At 38.0% G+C, this 17,006-nt stretch overlaps 1 protein-coding gene across 3 annotated transcripts in view; it reads right to left on the reverse strand.

Annotated features, from left to right (window-relative positions):
- The window catches only part of EMB2726 (elongation factor Ts family protein), a 134,483-nt gene extending 120,463 nt beyond the window's left edge, over window positions 1-14,020 (reverse strand). The window contains exons 1-3 of one of the 3 annotated variants that reach the window (XM_089787096.1): window positions 13,860-14,020; window positions 11,198-11,307; window positions 9,253-11,010 (exon numbers count right to left, since the gene is read on the reverse strand). In XM_089787096.1, the coding sequence (XP_089643222.1) occupies window positions 9,253-10,939 (1,687 nt within the window). In that variant the 5' untranslated portion in view covers window positions 10,940-11,010; window positions 11,198-11,307; window positions 13,860-14,020. The remainder of the gene's footprint in view (window positions 1-9,252; window positions 11,011-11,197; window positions 11,308-13,859) is intronic. The other 2 variants (XM_089787097.1, XM_089787095.1) reach the window with 2 other exon arrangements.
- Window positions 14,021-17,006: the final 2,986 nt, after the last annotated feature.

The following is a 17,006-nucleotide window of genomic DNA, read 5'->3' on the forward strand; positions in this document are numbered from 1 at the left end:
ATGAATCCATGAGCGAATAAAGATATATTTTACTCATGTATTTGGTATGCATTGCATCTGTATTATTATTTCATTTATGTAATTTACCAAGCCTAGCAGTAAACAATATGCCTACTAACCACGGGCATCTAAACTCAAAATTAAGATAATAAACAAGTAAATACTTTGATATAAGTATTTGATCTAAAACAAAATCAACAACATTCCAACATGTGAAATAACACAATAAATAACAAAAACGAGGGAAGAAAAATATAACCAAAAAAGAGGTGACCTAAATATACCTTCTAAAGACCTTTTGAAGAAATTATTAACCTCCAAAATGGACACACCCAATGTATTATTCTACAAGAATGTTACAATACATTCACAAAGCCATTGCACTTTGACAAGATCAACACCCTTCACTCCTAAAGGAAAATCAGCAACATAACCCTATAAGAAAGAAAGCAAGATACATCCAACTCACTCTCAACAAATAGACTCAAAAATTACCTAAAAACCATCAAAAGTTTAATACCCTCACACCAAAAACCTTGGAAACCATCATCATAGTTGTCAAGTATAACTCCCAAGCACTTCTCCGCGGATCACTAATTACACCTTGCGTCCACTAATAATGGGAATTCTCTTACAATTCCTCCATGTAATCTCCTCATCAATGCCTCGTTTGTAATGGACACCCCTGGATGTCCCATAAAACTAAACCAATTTGCTGAAATGAATTTTGTCAAACAGTTTGCATGCAACCTCTTAAAACCCCTTATAACTCTGGAAATCAAACATTTATTTGTTTGTTGTGTTTCGTGCATGGAATTGGTATCATACAACATAAACAAGAGAGAAACTACAACAATATGCAAAGTGGAAATGAACTGTTGCTAATAAAATGTTATTTTCAGAATTCATAAAACCAAATACATGGCAGATTTATCAACTCACTAATTACTTCAGCAATATTGTCATAATACTCCAGCCCATGCTCACGAACTTGCTGCTACAATACTTTGTCCTCCAATCAGTCCACTACCTTCATAATACCATTCCCTCCAAGCGGCATAAGCGTCGGACAAGTAGTGAAGAAGATATGAGCAAAATATCAAATCTGCCTGTAGCCGGAAATGCAACTAAACTGCCTGATACTAAAGCCAATAAGAAAGAATTCCAAAGGCCAAACCCCAAGGGAATGACGTCTAGAATGTTACAAGAGAGGATAGACGTCCTCAAATGCCAAGAACAAAGCTGCAACTCACACACCAATTTCTTCTCATATTCAACCTGTCTAATGAAGCCACAAATGCTTCCTTTTATTCTATTCCCACGGGTCCCCTCAACTCATATGGGCAATGTGGGATAAAAGATGTGTAATATAAAACATATATTAAAATACCCCTTATGTCTCCCTTGGGTACACATCACCATAAAATAAATATTAAAGTAACACTTTAATATTTTACAATTAAATTAGACGTTACTTTAATAAAACTTCAGGCATTAAAATGTATTAACAATCGGACTCCGAATAATGCGAGTGATAGCTCATCGGAAAGCTCTCACCGAGGAGTATTGAATCCAATCTCCAAAATTGACCTGCACTGTGTTCTGCCGACTTACTAAAAATAGTAAGTATGCCTGAAACTGAGTAAATCAACTTCGTTTTGGCCCAAACTGGAAATGACTAGGCCAAAACACTCCAAGATCCCATTAAACCCTTCGTTAGCCCTCGGGACCATGTAGAACAAGGCTAACGCACACACACTTGGTCAACTGCTAAAATGGGGACATTACAGTCCGCCACCCTTGAAATTGCTTGTCCTCAAGCAATCTCAGTCCAGCCTGCTGAATAACCTGCTCACTCTCCCATGTAAAATCTTCCTCCGGCAGGTCTTTCCATTTGACCAAATACTCCTTCACTATCCTGGTTCTAAGCTTCCTCTCTCTGGTATCCACAATAGCCTCAGGTACTAACACAAGCTTCCCCTCCTCATCCAAAGGGGGTAAATCTGCAGAAGGCACTACACTCTGACCAATGGCTTTCTTAAGCCTAGACACATGAAACACATTGTGCACTCGATTGCCCTCTGGAAGCTCAAGCTCATAGGCGACTTTGCCCACTTTGCGAATCACCCTGTAGGGACCATAAAATCTAGGTTTCAACTTTTCAGCTCCGCTCTTCTTGAGCGATGACTGTCTATATGGTTGTAGCCTCAAGTAAACCATATCCCCTACCTCGAAGCTACGCTCTATTCGGTGCTGATCAGCATACAATTTCTGTTGATTCTGGGCCTGTTGTATATTCTCTTTGAGCACTTTCAGGATGTCCTGACTATCCTGCAATAAGTTTTTGGCTTTGGGCACTCTACTGTCCCCCAAAACTAAATCCATGAAGCTAGGTGCTTCATAACCATAGAGTGCCATGAAAGGAGTCATCTTGATGGACATATGATAAGTGGTGTTATAACAATACTCTCCCATATGCAACCATCTGATCCAAGCCTTTTGTTGTGTAGTTACATAGTTCCTCAAATATCCTTCCGCCCATTTATTCACAATCTCTGTTTGCGGATGATAACTAGTGCTAGGTGTAAGATCTGTACCACACAACCTAAACAACTCTTGCCAAAAAACACTCATAAACTTACTATCCCGGTCGCTGACAATGAATCTGGGCAGCCCATGTAACCTGAATATCTCTTTAAAGAAAAGATCTGCCACCTGTGCTGCTGTGTAAGTGGACGGAATAGCAAAGAAGTGAGCAAACTTCGTCAAGCGGTCCACCACCACATAGATGCAATCCCTTCCCTGCACTCGTGGTAAACCAGTGATGAAGTCCATCGAAATACTTTCCCATTTCCTATCAGGAATGGGCAAGGGCTGTAATAAACCTGCAGGAAATGTGTGTTCTCCCTTATTCTGTTGACAAACCATACACTCCCTGACATACCTCTGAACATCATCCTTGAGCCCTTTCCATGAAAATCGCTCTCGGATCTGCCTATAGGTCTTGAAGACCCCCGGATGTCCTGCTGTGGGTGCATCATGAAATGCCTTCAATATCGCCTCTCTCAAATGTGATGACGGAATCAAATAAACCCTGTCCTGAACTCTGATCAATCCATCTATCACCTCATAGCGATCATCCTGTATGGTACCTGAAATCAATCCAAAAGCCCAAGCATCTCCGACATACTCTGTTATAATCCGATCTCTCCAATCTCCTGAAATCTCTGCCAGAGCACATAAGTGAGGTCTCCGAGATAAGGCATCAGCCACCACATTTTTCTTACCTTTGACAAACTCTATGTCAAAGTCATAAGCCTGCAATTTAGTTACCCATTTTTGTTGCCGGTCATTAAGATCACGCTGGCTCATGAAGTATTTAATACTGTTGTGATCAGTCTTGATCACAAAACGTCCACCTACCAAATATGATCGAAATTTGGCCAATGCATGCATTATGGCCAACATCTCCCGGTCATAGACAGAATAACTTTTCTCAACTCCTCGGAGCTTCCTACTCTCGAATGCAATGGGATGCTTCTCCTGCATCAATACTGCTCCAATCCCATCACCTGATGCATCACAATGAAGCTCAAAAGGCTTTGTGAAATCCGGTAGAGCTAGAACTGGACATGAAGACATTACCTGCTTGAAATGCTCAAAACACCTCTGTGCTGCCCCTGTCCACACAAAGGCTCCTTTCCTGGTAAGATCTGTCAAGGGTGTAGCAATCTATGAGAAACCCTTAACAAAACTTCTATAAAAACCACATAAACCAAAGAATCCCTTAAGCTGTGTAAGGTTTGTGGGAGTAGGCCACTCTACAATAGCTCTAATCTTTTCGGGATCAACCCGAACGCCATCTGCACTAATGATATGCCCCAGGTAAAGGAGCTCAGTCATGCCAAACTCACATTTAGATTCCTTGGCATACAATGACTCTCTCTCCAGAATAGATAACACCTCCTCCAGATGATGTAAGTGCTCCTCCCAGGTCTTACTGAAGACCAAGATGTCATCAAAGAAGATCAAGACAAATCTCCTCAGCTGCTTCCTGAATACCTGGTTCATACAACTTTGAAATGTAGCAGGTGCATTGGTTAGACCAAATGGCATAACCATGAACTCAAAGTGGCCATAGTGACATCGGAAGGCTGTTTTCTCAATGTCCTTTGCTCTCATCCTGATCTGATGGTATCCGGATCGCAAATCAATTTTGGTGAAGAAGCATGCCCCATGCAACTCATCAATCCTAGGAATGGGATACCTGTTTTTAATTGTTTTCTTATTCAATGCCCTGTAATCGATGCACATGCGCATTGTCCCATCCTTCTTCTTTACCAATACTACTGCTGAAGCAAAAGGGCTCTTACTAGGCCTGATATGCCCCATCTCCAACAAATCCTTAATCGCCTTCTCTATCTCATCCTTGTGTTTCTTAGGATGACGATAGGGAGTAATCATAATTGGTTTGGCTCCCTCCTCGAGCTCAATAACATGTTCCATCCCTCTGTCAGGAGGAACCCCATGAGGAATATCGCTAAATACTTTAGCGTGTCTATCAAGTATCTTCTGAACATCTAGTGGATGACTCTTTTCTTGTGGCTCTGGTGAAGTTAGCATAATGTGGCACTCTGCTGCCCACTCTATGTCATCATGACGAAAAAGTCTCTGCATTCTCCTCAAGGACACTATTTTGCAACCTCCATCTGAAAGCCCTCTAAGTACCACAGTTCTCCCCTCATGCTGGAATCTCATCTCCAATTTCGCTAGATTGAGTGTGAACTCAACTAGTGAAGCCATCCATGTCATGCCGAGGATGACATCATAATCTCCCATGTCCACAACATAGAACTCATCTTCCAACTCGTAGCCATCTCCAAACCTGATGCAAAGATTAGATATCTTCCGAGTGCATAATAACTTATCACCGTTAGCCACCATGACTCTAAACCCATCATGCTCCTCTGTCTGTAACCCTCTCCTGGCTACCAACTGTGCATCTATGAAGTTATGTGTAGCCCCAGTGTCAATAAGAGATATCACTTTCTGCCCTTGGATAGTACCCCTGACCTTAAATGTGATTGCCTTTTGGGCCCCTGTCAAGCGTGCCAACGATCTATCATCCTTAGGAATGTTGCTCTCCTCTATAGTGTTACCCTCATCTGAATCGGAGTGCTGATCCTCCCCTTCTGACTCTGACTCTTCTACTGAAAAATACTCCATTTGATTTGCCTTAGCCTTGAGAGAGCATTTATGAGATAAGTCCCAAGGCTCTCTACAATGGAAGCACAGCTTCTTCTTTCGAAGTTCATTCAAGGTTTCATTGTCTAGTCCTTTTGATCCTTCTTTGGGTTTGCTATACTCTTTCTGAAATGATTTTTTGTCTTTGTCCTTGCGGTAGGAAGAATCTGTTGAATGGTTTTTTCCTTTGTATACCGAAGGGGCTAAATCTCGTGCCTTTTTAGTTGCTTCAGCTAACGTGAGTGGATCATGTCCCTTCACCCAACCTCGTAATGGATCAGCAAGACCATCACAAAATAACACCACCAATCTCCTAGGAGAGATATCAGTAACAAGTACAGACAAGCGCTGAAACTCGGCAATGTAAGCATCCACAAAACCTGACTGTTTTAACTGTGCTAGCTCCTTGAAATGTAACTCGGGATCCTTAGTGTCAAATCTCCCAATCAATGTTTCGGTGAATTCCTCATAGGATGTAATCTGATTATGCCCCAAAGTCACCATGCCATGATGCCACCATTCATGTGCAACGCCATCCAAGTGCATAGCCGCATACTTGATAGCCTCCTCCTCAGGCATAGGATTAAGCTGCAAGTATGTATCTACCTTCTGCACCCAAGCTCGTGCAGTCATCTTCCCTGAAGCATCATAATAAGGTAAAGAAAGTTTTCCAACTTTCTTCCTCAGCTCAAAGTTTTGATTCCTCCCTCCTGCTTTAGGCATGTGTCTCATCCTCAAGTCCATATAATCTCTAAGAGAAATATCTGCCTGAAACTCTGGTCCACTAGCCTCCCAGTCCCTCCTGAACTGATCCTGTAACTCGGTAATCTGCGGTTCGTTTACTGGATGAACCGGATCTCTGGGTGGAAAAGTGGGTAGAAGAGGTCTCGAGCTCACAGTCCGTGCTGGGCGTGCAACGTGTCTAAAGTTATCAGCCTCATTCCCATTGTTGCCGTGTCCATTATTACCATTAATGTTATTCTCAGGACCATTGTTGTTGCCTTGGCCTTCATGGTTATTGTTTCCCCCGTTGTTATTGTTTCCCTCGTTGTTATTGTTTCTGATGTTAGCATCACCTGGATTAATATTGACACCCATCTGTCAAGCCATGAGCTGCAACATTATGTCCATTCGCCTATTCTGCTCCTGCTGCATACGCTGCCCCTGCTCTAATGTATCCAGTAACTGTCGGAACAGTACCTCCCCTTGATCTGGACCAGCATTTCTGCCTCCGCCTAATCCTGTATTCCTGTCATCTCGATCACCCATATTATTGTCCTGATCACAGAATATCTCCTCTGTGTCTGTATGGTTGAATTTAATGTCCCCCTGCACGGATGTACTAGACTGTTTGCTTTGCAAGTCTGAAATCCTATTTTGTCTTGCTCTGGTATCGCGGAAATTATAAGACCCCTATCGCATGCTCAAACATAAATGCTTAGCCTGTGTTTTTTTTTACTTACTTTTTCCCTCTATCCGGCTGTTCCAAATTCCCTATAAGACCTCCACAGGATGGCAGGACTTATAGCTCTGATACCACTGTAATGGACACCCCTGGATGTCCCATAAAACTAAACCAATTTGCTGAAATGAATTTTGTCAAACAGTTTGCATGCAACCTCTTAAAACCCCTTATAACTCTGGAAATCAAACGTTTATTTGTTTGTTGTGTTTCGTGCATGGAATTGGTATCATACAACATAAACAAGAGAGAAACTACAACAATATGCAAAGTGGAAATGAACTGCTGCTAATAAAATGTTATTTTCAGAATTCATAAAACCAAATACATGGCAGATTTATCAACTCACTAATTACTTCAGAAATATTGTCATAATACTCCAGCCCATGCTTACGAACTTGCTGCTACAATACTTTGTCCTCCAATCAGTCCACTACCTTCATAATACCATTCCCTCCAAGCGGCATAAGCGTCGGACAAGTAGTGAAGAAGATATGAGCAAAATATCAAATCTGCCTGTAGCCGGAAATGCAACTAAACTGCCTGATACTAAAGCCAATAAGAAAGAATTCCAAAGGCCAAACCCCAAGGGAATGACGTCTAGAATGTTACAAGAGAGGATAGACGTCCTCAAATGCCAAGAACAAAGCTGCAACTCACACACCAATTTCTTCTCATATTCAACCTGTCTAATGAAGCCACAAATGCTTCCTTTTATTCTATTCCCACGGGTCCCCTCAACTCATATGGGCAATGTGGGATAAAAGATGTGTAATATAAAACATATATTAAAATACCCCTTATGTCTCCCTTGGGTACACATCACCATAAAATAAATATTAAAGTAACACTTTAATATTTTACAATTAAATTAGACGTTACTTTAATAAAACTTCAGGCATTAAAATGTATTAACAATCGGACTCCGAATAATGCGAGTGATAGCTCATCGGAAAGCTCTCACCGAGGAGTATCGAATCCAATCTCCAAAATTGACCTGCACTGTGTCCTGCCGACTTACTAAAAATAGTAAGTATGCCTGAAACTGAGTAAATCAACTTCGTTTTGGCCCAAACTGGAAATGACTAGGCCAAAACACTCCAAGATCCCATTAAACCCTTCGTTAGCCCTCGGGACCATGTAGAACAAGGCTAACGCGCACGCACTTGGTCAACTGCTAAAATGGGGACATTACATCGTTAAAACAATATTTCTGTCCCTAGAAAACAATAAAACAATTACACACATCCTCACTCTCACATGGGTGTCCCACTTTGCTCACTCCAAGATTCATGTAGATAATAAGTTGTTAAACGTCTATGAACAATCGAGTTACACTAGATTTTAGAATACGCAAGAGTAATAGTGGACCTACTCCTAACGATTTATGAGGTTTGTTTGGAAATGAACACTTTCTAATGATATTTCTATGGAAGTTTAACTAAAAAAGTTATCTCTACTAGAGTCTAAGGACTTAGTAAGGATCAGTGTACTGTTGGAAAGCAATGCAAAATGAAATTCCTAGAGGATATTTGAATAAAAAGTTTCAAACACTCTTCACTGCTTTCAGTACATTGGCCTGTCTCAGAACAGAGCTAGGAGTGGTAGTTGGAAGGCTGGATAAAATCCTGCAGAAACTTACTGAGAAAAAAGAATAACTTTGTTGTGTAAATCATTTCATAGAATGAGAGCTAAAGTAAACATCCAATGAGGATCTAACAAGTGAGCAAACATATCAGTTCATATATTTCTGGATCATGAAGACCATGGTTTGCTGTTGTTTCCGTATTAATTATTTTTCACTGCTGAGTTCTTTTGATGCTGTTTCTTGCTATTGTAACATGCTGGATTTTTCAAGTGCTGTTTCCTCGATTAAACCAACATGTACATTTATATTTTTTACTTTCCAAACTATAAAGAACTGGCGAGTGCATTTCCTCTAAGATGTGGTAGAATATGGAGATTCAAGCTGTGTTCTAATACTAAGTCTTGCTGACTAAAAAGAATTATTGCTATATTGTTGTTTTAGTGTTTACTTGAGACAAATGGGACACTGACTCTGCAACTTTTGATCATGGAAATCAAGATTTATGAAACATAAAAAAGAATAATGTAGAGTGTTGGGTGGAAACCCAACTGTGATCATTATACTATTGTAGCAGTTTCATGCCTAGGCGCTTCTCATTATGGGGAAGATCTCCCTTTGGAGATGTCCGAGAATGCATAAAATTTATGGAATCTAATTTTCTAAGAGAAACAATAAAATTTGATGAATCCTAAACTCAAAATTCTAAGGAAATTCTGAATAAATGACAGATGATCAAAATCAAATTCTATCGTTTCCCAAGTCAAAAGAAATTGGTTTTCCCATCTCAACAAGGATATCCAATATTAAGTCATCTGCCTGTAAATTAATGTGACAAGCAAGAATAAACATATCTTAAAAATTCATAGAAGCAGAAAACATTATAAATAAAAAGTTCAGATAATTCCAATAAGACTTCATTTGTGAGAAACAACAAAAAGAAAGTTGACATTATGTATACCTGTCTTAGCGACTGGCCGAGGGCTTTCACCACTAGGCACATTAATAGTTTTTCCTGATGAATATGCATCAGAGACTGCATGATCTGAGCTAGAAATCGTACTTCCCTCATGATTAGAAGAGATGTCACTTGGGCTGGCTTCTGAAGTGGACCTGGAATTTTCCACATCTGGTATAGGTTCATTTACTCCTACAGGATCATTTGCCAACACATCTTTTTTGTGGTCTGAAATATGCTTCACAGCATTCACTTCTTTAGCTTGGATGTCAGCTACCTCATCTGTGGGATATTCAGTAGAAATTACTTGCTCAGTCGATAACACAGAAAAGTTCTCAATGGAATTTGTTTTATCATTTGTTTCAAGTGTTTCTGATTCTTTATCTTTCCTAATGCTTTCTGGTATTGGAATGATGTCCTCTACAGAAATTTTGTTATCAACTTCCTCAGTTAATGCAGCTTCTTCCCCAGACCCTTCAATACCCACTTTTTCACCTTCATGCTCCTCAAGAATTGTGGCTGCTGCCTCTGCCTGAGATTCTACTAGCCTCTCATTTTCCTGCAGTTTCTCCTTTTCTTTTAAAAGAGAAGAAATAACAGGATCTTTGCGAAAGAACAACTCAAAAGGATTTGAAGCAACTTTACCTGAGCCTTTATGAAGCAGAATTTTAAAACTTTCCTCACCTTCGTCATTTTTCATTGTCAAATCCACCTTTCCATTCTCAATACGCAATACTGTAACAGTAACATTTTGTCCAACTTGTAAATCCATTTTTCCAGAATAATTCTCAAATGCCTCATCTGAACGAAGAAACCCTTCTTCACCACTATTAAATCTTATAAATATTCCAGAGTCTATTATATTCTTGACCTTCCCATTTACAATTTGTCCTTGCTTCAATTTAGACCTCTTTTGAGTCGCCTCTCTCTTCTCATTGCTGATTTGTCCAGCAACTTTTCCACTTTGGGCAGGTGTAACGCTGCTTTTTATAGATGGCACTTGTCTTGCCCTGTCCTTACTACTCATTGTAAGAGAAATACGTCCTCTTTCTAGATTCACTTCTACTATCCTAACAGTCACCTCTTGCCCAACTGAAACAACATCATTTGGGTCTCTAACAAAGCTATCACTAAGCCTGGATACATGTACTAGTCCGTCCACGCGTGCTCCAAAATCAACAAAAGCGCCAAATGACTGTATTCTTCTCACTATCCCTGTAAAAGTTGCGCCAGGAACTAAATCTTCATTTGGCACTCTTGGATTCCCATTCCTGCTAATATTTCTAGTGGGTACTGACTGTCCTGAACTTGAAGGATCCTCACCAGCAAGTGATTCAGTTTCTGATAATGAGCCAGACTCATATGCTTTATCGCCTTCTGATGGCTTATCTAAATCTCCACTTTGTCCAGGAGCATCAATATTTGGTTCCTCAAGTGTCACTTCATTCCCAACTGATGCTGAAATTCTGTGTAATAGTGAACCGTGTCTTCTGTTGGAATATCTCTCTCTCTGATAAAAAGTGAATTTATTTGAAAATGATCTGAAAGGTAGTGACTTATTTGCTATTGCAGAACCTATAGAATTTTGGGAAGATAATGTTCTTTTTGAATACTTCCTGGTCCTTGTGTTAACAACCCTTCCTGGCATGTACTGGATAGACCCAATGGGACAAATAATTGCAGATACCATGATTATGTGACTCCTTAAAGTAACTGAGGTCTAGCTTGGAACCTACAGAGACTTCACCGCTGAGACCATGCCTGTGTAAATGATTGGAAAAATAGTAAATACAGTAGAATATATAACATCTTTCAAGTTTCAGCACTATATATACACACAGTAACATACACCTGAATACAAGCATACATGGCAGGCCAATAAATATGTAAAATGCATTAAAACATTTGCAAACTTAAGCTCTAGCCTTCAACTGATTCAAGAACGCACAGAGGAAGTCAACATGCTATTTCATTATATGTGAGATGCTTGCATAAGAGGCTCCCATACACCAAATTGATGTCTCACTTGCAGTGACCTACACCTGAATACATGTATACCTGGCAGGCCAATAAATATGTAAAATGCATTAAAACAGGTACATACATTAGCTTTAGCCTTTAACTGATTCAAGAATGCATAGAGGAAGCGGACATGCTATTCATTATAAAACATGAGAAGGAACCATCTGCCATTGTATGGTCCAATTGATGTTCAAACAGCATATATCTTTACAAACCTCTTAAAGAGAGTCAAGATTAAGTTTACAAAATTAAGGAACAATTGTGTATCAAAGTATAATTTTATACCAAGGAGGTTTGTTAGTGCTTATGATCCTAAAGAAATTCTAACTCTACATTATTTAAAAAAATGAAATATGATAATATAGTATTAAATTTTAATAAAGCAGTTATGAGTTAAGTAGATTTGACCTCAATGAAATGTAAGAACCCAAGAAAGGCATCGGAGGGAATGCTCCTCTGATGGGTGAGGCTAAAGATAAATTTTGATGGAGCTTATAATGGGAATCCAAGTACCTAGGAGCAGGGTGTATGCTGCAGAATCACTCAGGTGAATTCCTAGTGTTTGAACCTTCATCACTAGAAATACAAAAACATTGTAGCAGAAGGAAAAGGTCTAGTGTTCAGGATGAGATTGGCTTTCAATAACGTAGTGTATAAATCAATTGTGGATGGAAACTCAAAAATCCTGATAGCCATGAGTAACTGAGGGTTCAACACTGACTGGAACTTAAAGAATCTATTTAAGAAATTGATTATATTCATCAGTTCAAGGAAGAAATATGGCAGCCAATTGAATGGAAACCTTGAAGTAATTTCCCCAAATACTCAAATCGCTGGTTCTAATATGCACATTTTACAAGCTGTTATTTCAAGTTTATCAATGTTAACATCATTGAGTTTGAGTGTTCCTTCCAGATATTAGAATAAAGAGTGTGCATGCAGAAATAAAAAATAGGTTAAGCAGTAGAACACAAAGCTATTGCATCTGAATCATGAACAAACAATAAAATTGAATTTCTATACATAGCAATCAAAACCAACGGATATTGCTTTACATCTCAATTCTTCACATTTGGCATTTCATATCTACAATTTACTCTGGTTTTGCTTCATCAAAACTCTACACATCTATCCCTTCACAACAACTATTCTCCATAAAACTCTCCACATTTATCTCTTCATTGTAACCCTCCACATATGTCGCTTCACCAATAAAATAATAGTAAATACTAGTCTTTAGTAGGATCTACAAGGTATGAACTCTCTTGCTGCCTGAAGCATTTGTCATAAATCGAAATGTGTAGTATCTAATCTCCTGTCCAAGCAAAAAGCAGGTGCGGGCAATTTAAAGCAGGGCGTAAGACTAAGAGGCTCATAGCTCAAGTCTCATTAACATTTAAACTTCAGGAAATTTTCAAAACTAGGAAACTAATTGAAGCTTCAGATAATACACGTGACTAATTTTCTGATTCCCTGCCATGTACAATAATCCCTCCTGTGCACCAGGTCATTGCCGTCCACATATTTCCATTTGCATGAATTATCATAGATAACCAATTTCCCCAAACACTTGATGACAGTAAACCCGGTTGGTCTAAACTAGCTGATACATTTGATTACCCTTATCGTCTAGTAAACAACCAAGGACATAATCCGTATTTGAGCTCTAACAACTGCGTCAACATGTATCATGTTGCTCAATATGAAAAAAGAAGAAAGATGATAGCGAAAACTGGATAAAACATTGATTAGGCAACCATAAACACACACCTACATATAAGTGTCTTTGGTCCCCACCAAGCCAAGACACCAATTCCTCTTATGAGACCACCTCTTGTGGAAGCCCATATGGAGTACTAGGCACATGTTTGCAGTTTGCGTGCATGGAGATGGGTGATATTCATAATGCATTGTTCAATAGGCCAGAGACAGACGATTCTCATCTTACATTGTTCAACAGGCAAAAAGAAATCCTGGACACTAGATGCAAGCAAAGCACACGTACACCTAGAAGACCATGATTCACATTTGGATACATTGTGAAAAGCATTTGTTCTTATGATATATAACTACTACCTAGTTGAGCAGGTATAATGGCTTTAACTTGTTACCAGACTAAACCCAAATATATGAAGATGCTGAAAAAATGAACCAAAGCACAGAAAAAACGTTCTGCAAGTGAAAGTAGATGTCTTAAATGGTCCCGGCAATATATTTATATAAGATAAAATCAGAATATCATCAACCGCATCACCGAAATGGTACAATTATGAATACACTGAGTGTAGAACGTTTGTCACTTAAACGTGCCGACTACATTGAGCTCTACAAATTAAAATTGGCTCCTGACAAATTCAATTCACTTAAGTTGTGGAACGAAGGAATTTTAATAAGGTTCGCGAGACCAGCGGTCTAAAGAGTCAAGAGCAAAATAATCTGCATGCTGAATCTTCTTCGTGTTGATCAAGCGGAAGTAACAACCTTGTCTAATTTTAACTAAATGAACTCCATAGAAGAACGGCTGCATAAATTCGAGAGAAAAAAAAATTATTCATTAAGAAGAGAAGATCAGACGAGGAATGGCAGACCTTGGTGAATCATAAACTGCAGAAGCCTATCACTCCGTCCTGTTCAATAAAAGGTTATGGCTCCATGAAAACTCAACCACATACAATACATGCTATATTTTTCCAGTGGACAAATGCCTCCAACGAGGCTAACGACAAGCCAGAAATGGGACTAAGATATCCTTATCCTTATACAATTTATGTTCCAAATAAGCTCGTGTTTATTACCAATTACTATGCTTTGAGGAACTAACGCCTGTTAAGTCCTTGACGCTCCAATGCCTGCATTAAATTATTTCCCTTTTCTATAGTTTCTAATCTCTAATCTCTTTGTGGACTAAATTAAATAAAAATAAAAATATTTGCTTGCAATGTTTTGATATTAACAGTAGTAAAATTAAGGTGCTGATTGTGTGGACAAATAATTCATATATAGTTTTAGTAAGTTACTAAATATCTTTGGAATATATAAGTTAAAAAAAGAAGGAACCAACTAGTGGTTAAGAGAGTACCTCACTTGACTCGTCACTAAAATTTGAAGAGGTCCTTGTACTTTCCTACTTCTTGTGCATTGTTGTTAAGGACTTTCTTTTTGTGTCAAACACAACAAAGTGGGAGATCTATGCATAACTCTCAGGCCAAAGTGGTAGATACTCACCATTTTCTTCTCAAAAGTTATTTATAATTTATTTATTATGTAACTAATAATTTAAATTATGATACCAACCAAAAAAAAATTAAATTATGATAAATGGTTCTTGATAGACTTTGAGATTTATTATATTCTACTTTACATTATGTCTATAGATGTAATTTAATTGTTACAATTATAAATTTATTTATTTCTACAAATTCTATTATTTTCTTGAATCTTACCATTTTTTGTGAAATTGATATTGTGGCCAGATTTCTACAAAAATGTGTTTTCCTCTATTAGCTAAACATGATGATGGAAACAGACACTTAGATGTAGAATGTGACTTGACTCAGTATTTTGGGCAAATTCAAGGACATGTCAAGTAGCCATACAAAGGTCTATCTAGATTATTGATGCAAATGTTGATGATAAGTCCTTGTGTGATATGAATACTAAGTATTTCTCTTAACAAGTCCATCTAGACTATCTTAATGAATTAGGGTATGTTACTTTACACAACACCGTAGTATACCAACTTGAGTATTTCATGCTCAAATCAACAAGCAATAGGTGGTCAAAAATGGATCAACTTAGACCCATGACTGCATTTGAATTTAAGTTTGGAAAAGAATTCTACAACTACAAATCTAGGCCAAATTCATATTCATAATTGTAGATTCAACACAAGTGACAACATTGGAGGAATGTAGATCATCCAAATGGTTGTGATTTGTAGAGAGGGATTTAATCTAAAATTGTGTCATTTCCAACTTGTATGGAAAATATGTGAGATTTTATCTAATCATTGTATATAAGATTGTATAGTGGAAAATGGTGAACAATGTTAATAGGTAGATCACTCACCAAGTTTCCTATTGTGGCCTATACATTTAAATACAAACTTGCCCTTAAAATAATTTGATTAGCACAACCCAAAAGTTCAAGTGTGTTAATGTAAGATCTATGCTAAAGGAGCTATTGTATTCCTAAAGAGGGTGATGTATGTGATATGATAAAGTAAATCATAGAAAATTTGATATATAAAAATAAGTGTAATGGAAAAGAGAGAGAATGTTTGTACCTTAAAACAAGATGAGGAGATTTGAAATTTGAATATGATTTTAATTGTTGTTGGAATGTTAAAATTAATTGTAACTCCAAATCTAGGAAACTAAGACTTCTAACTCTCTCCTTTGTAATTTTTAGCCAAAAAGTGTAGGGACAAGTTGAGAAGTCAACTTGTTCCTAGTAGTGCCAAAACTAATGCAACTTTTTTAGATCCTTCTATTGCACCTATACTTCTTATATCTGAAGTCACAACTCCACAACATGTCTTATATACTAAAAATGAGGGAAAACGGTTGTGAAAAGGGGTTTTCCTTGGTAAATCCCCTATTTAAGACCTAACCTTTGAATTGAATTGAATTGCATAAATGAAAGTAATGAAAAAAAGGTAAATCATTGGTTCACCTTACAGGAAGCCCTCATGAACAAATATAGTAATTGTTGAAATCTATGAAGATGTTTGAATTTGTTAGGAATCGAAAGAGTTAACCTTGGAATGACATGTAGAATCAAGATGCCTAAAAAAATGCATGGACCATGATTTCTAATACTAGATCTCAAATGTGTGTATTCTTGATCATTATGATGTGTGTGTGTGTGTGTGTGTGTGTGTGTGTGTGTGTGTGTGTGTGTGTGTGAGAGAGAGAGAGAGAGAGAGAGAGAGATTTTATGCATGGATCTTCTTACTTGATTGAGAATTCTCTAATTGGCCATCATGGGAGTGAAACTTGCATCAACTAGAGAAGATTTTCTTTTTGCGAATATATATTGAGAAAATAGAAACTTGGAGATCTTGAATTGGCTTATTACCTTCAAATCTTAAATACAAATTCTTAATTGCACGACTTGAATTTCTTGATGATAGCTTGCACTTAATTGATTCCTATCAAATGAGGGGAGAGGATGTGCTTCTATACTCCATTTTGTGATTCAAATTAAATCAAGGTTGACTGTAGCTTAGAAACTTTAGAGGAAAACACACCATTAAGCCCTAGCCCAAATTTGGGCTCAAAAACCTAAGGAAACCCAATTTTTGTTCAGATATAAGGAATAGTGAAAAGAAATAGGAGAAGAAAATACAAGTTGTTGTGATTGGAAATAACAGACACTCAAGTCTTAAAATCACTAAAATGAGGTCTAATAAGTTCTAGAGCCTCTAATTATCGGTGCTAGCATATTAGGATGATACACTTAGCCCCCACTTTAGCGAAAGTATGAGACAAAATCATGTTGACAATAAAATAGATTGAATGCATAAGGATGGTCTCGTCAAAAGCAAGGAGAGAAAGAAACATCAAATCCCCAAGTGACTCAAGTACTCATCAAATCCAAAACCAAGATAAGATAGTCATTGAGAGAGAGAGAGAGAGGGTGCATGGGGGAAGGGGTATAATCACTAGTCGAGTAAGAGGTTGTATTATTATAGACCTCAAACAACAAATAATGGAATTGAATGGTCTATAAAG

The sequence above is a fragment of the Cupressus sempervirens genome, chromosome 6 (genome assembly GCF_028749045.1).
Source record: "Cupressus sempervirens isolate cs-2001-9-10 chromosome 6, ASM2874904v1, whole genome shotgun sequence".
Taxonomy (NCBI): Eukaryota; Viridiplantae; Streptophyta; class Pinopsida; order Cupressales; family Cupressaceae; genus Cupressus; species Cupressus sempervirens.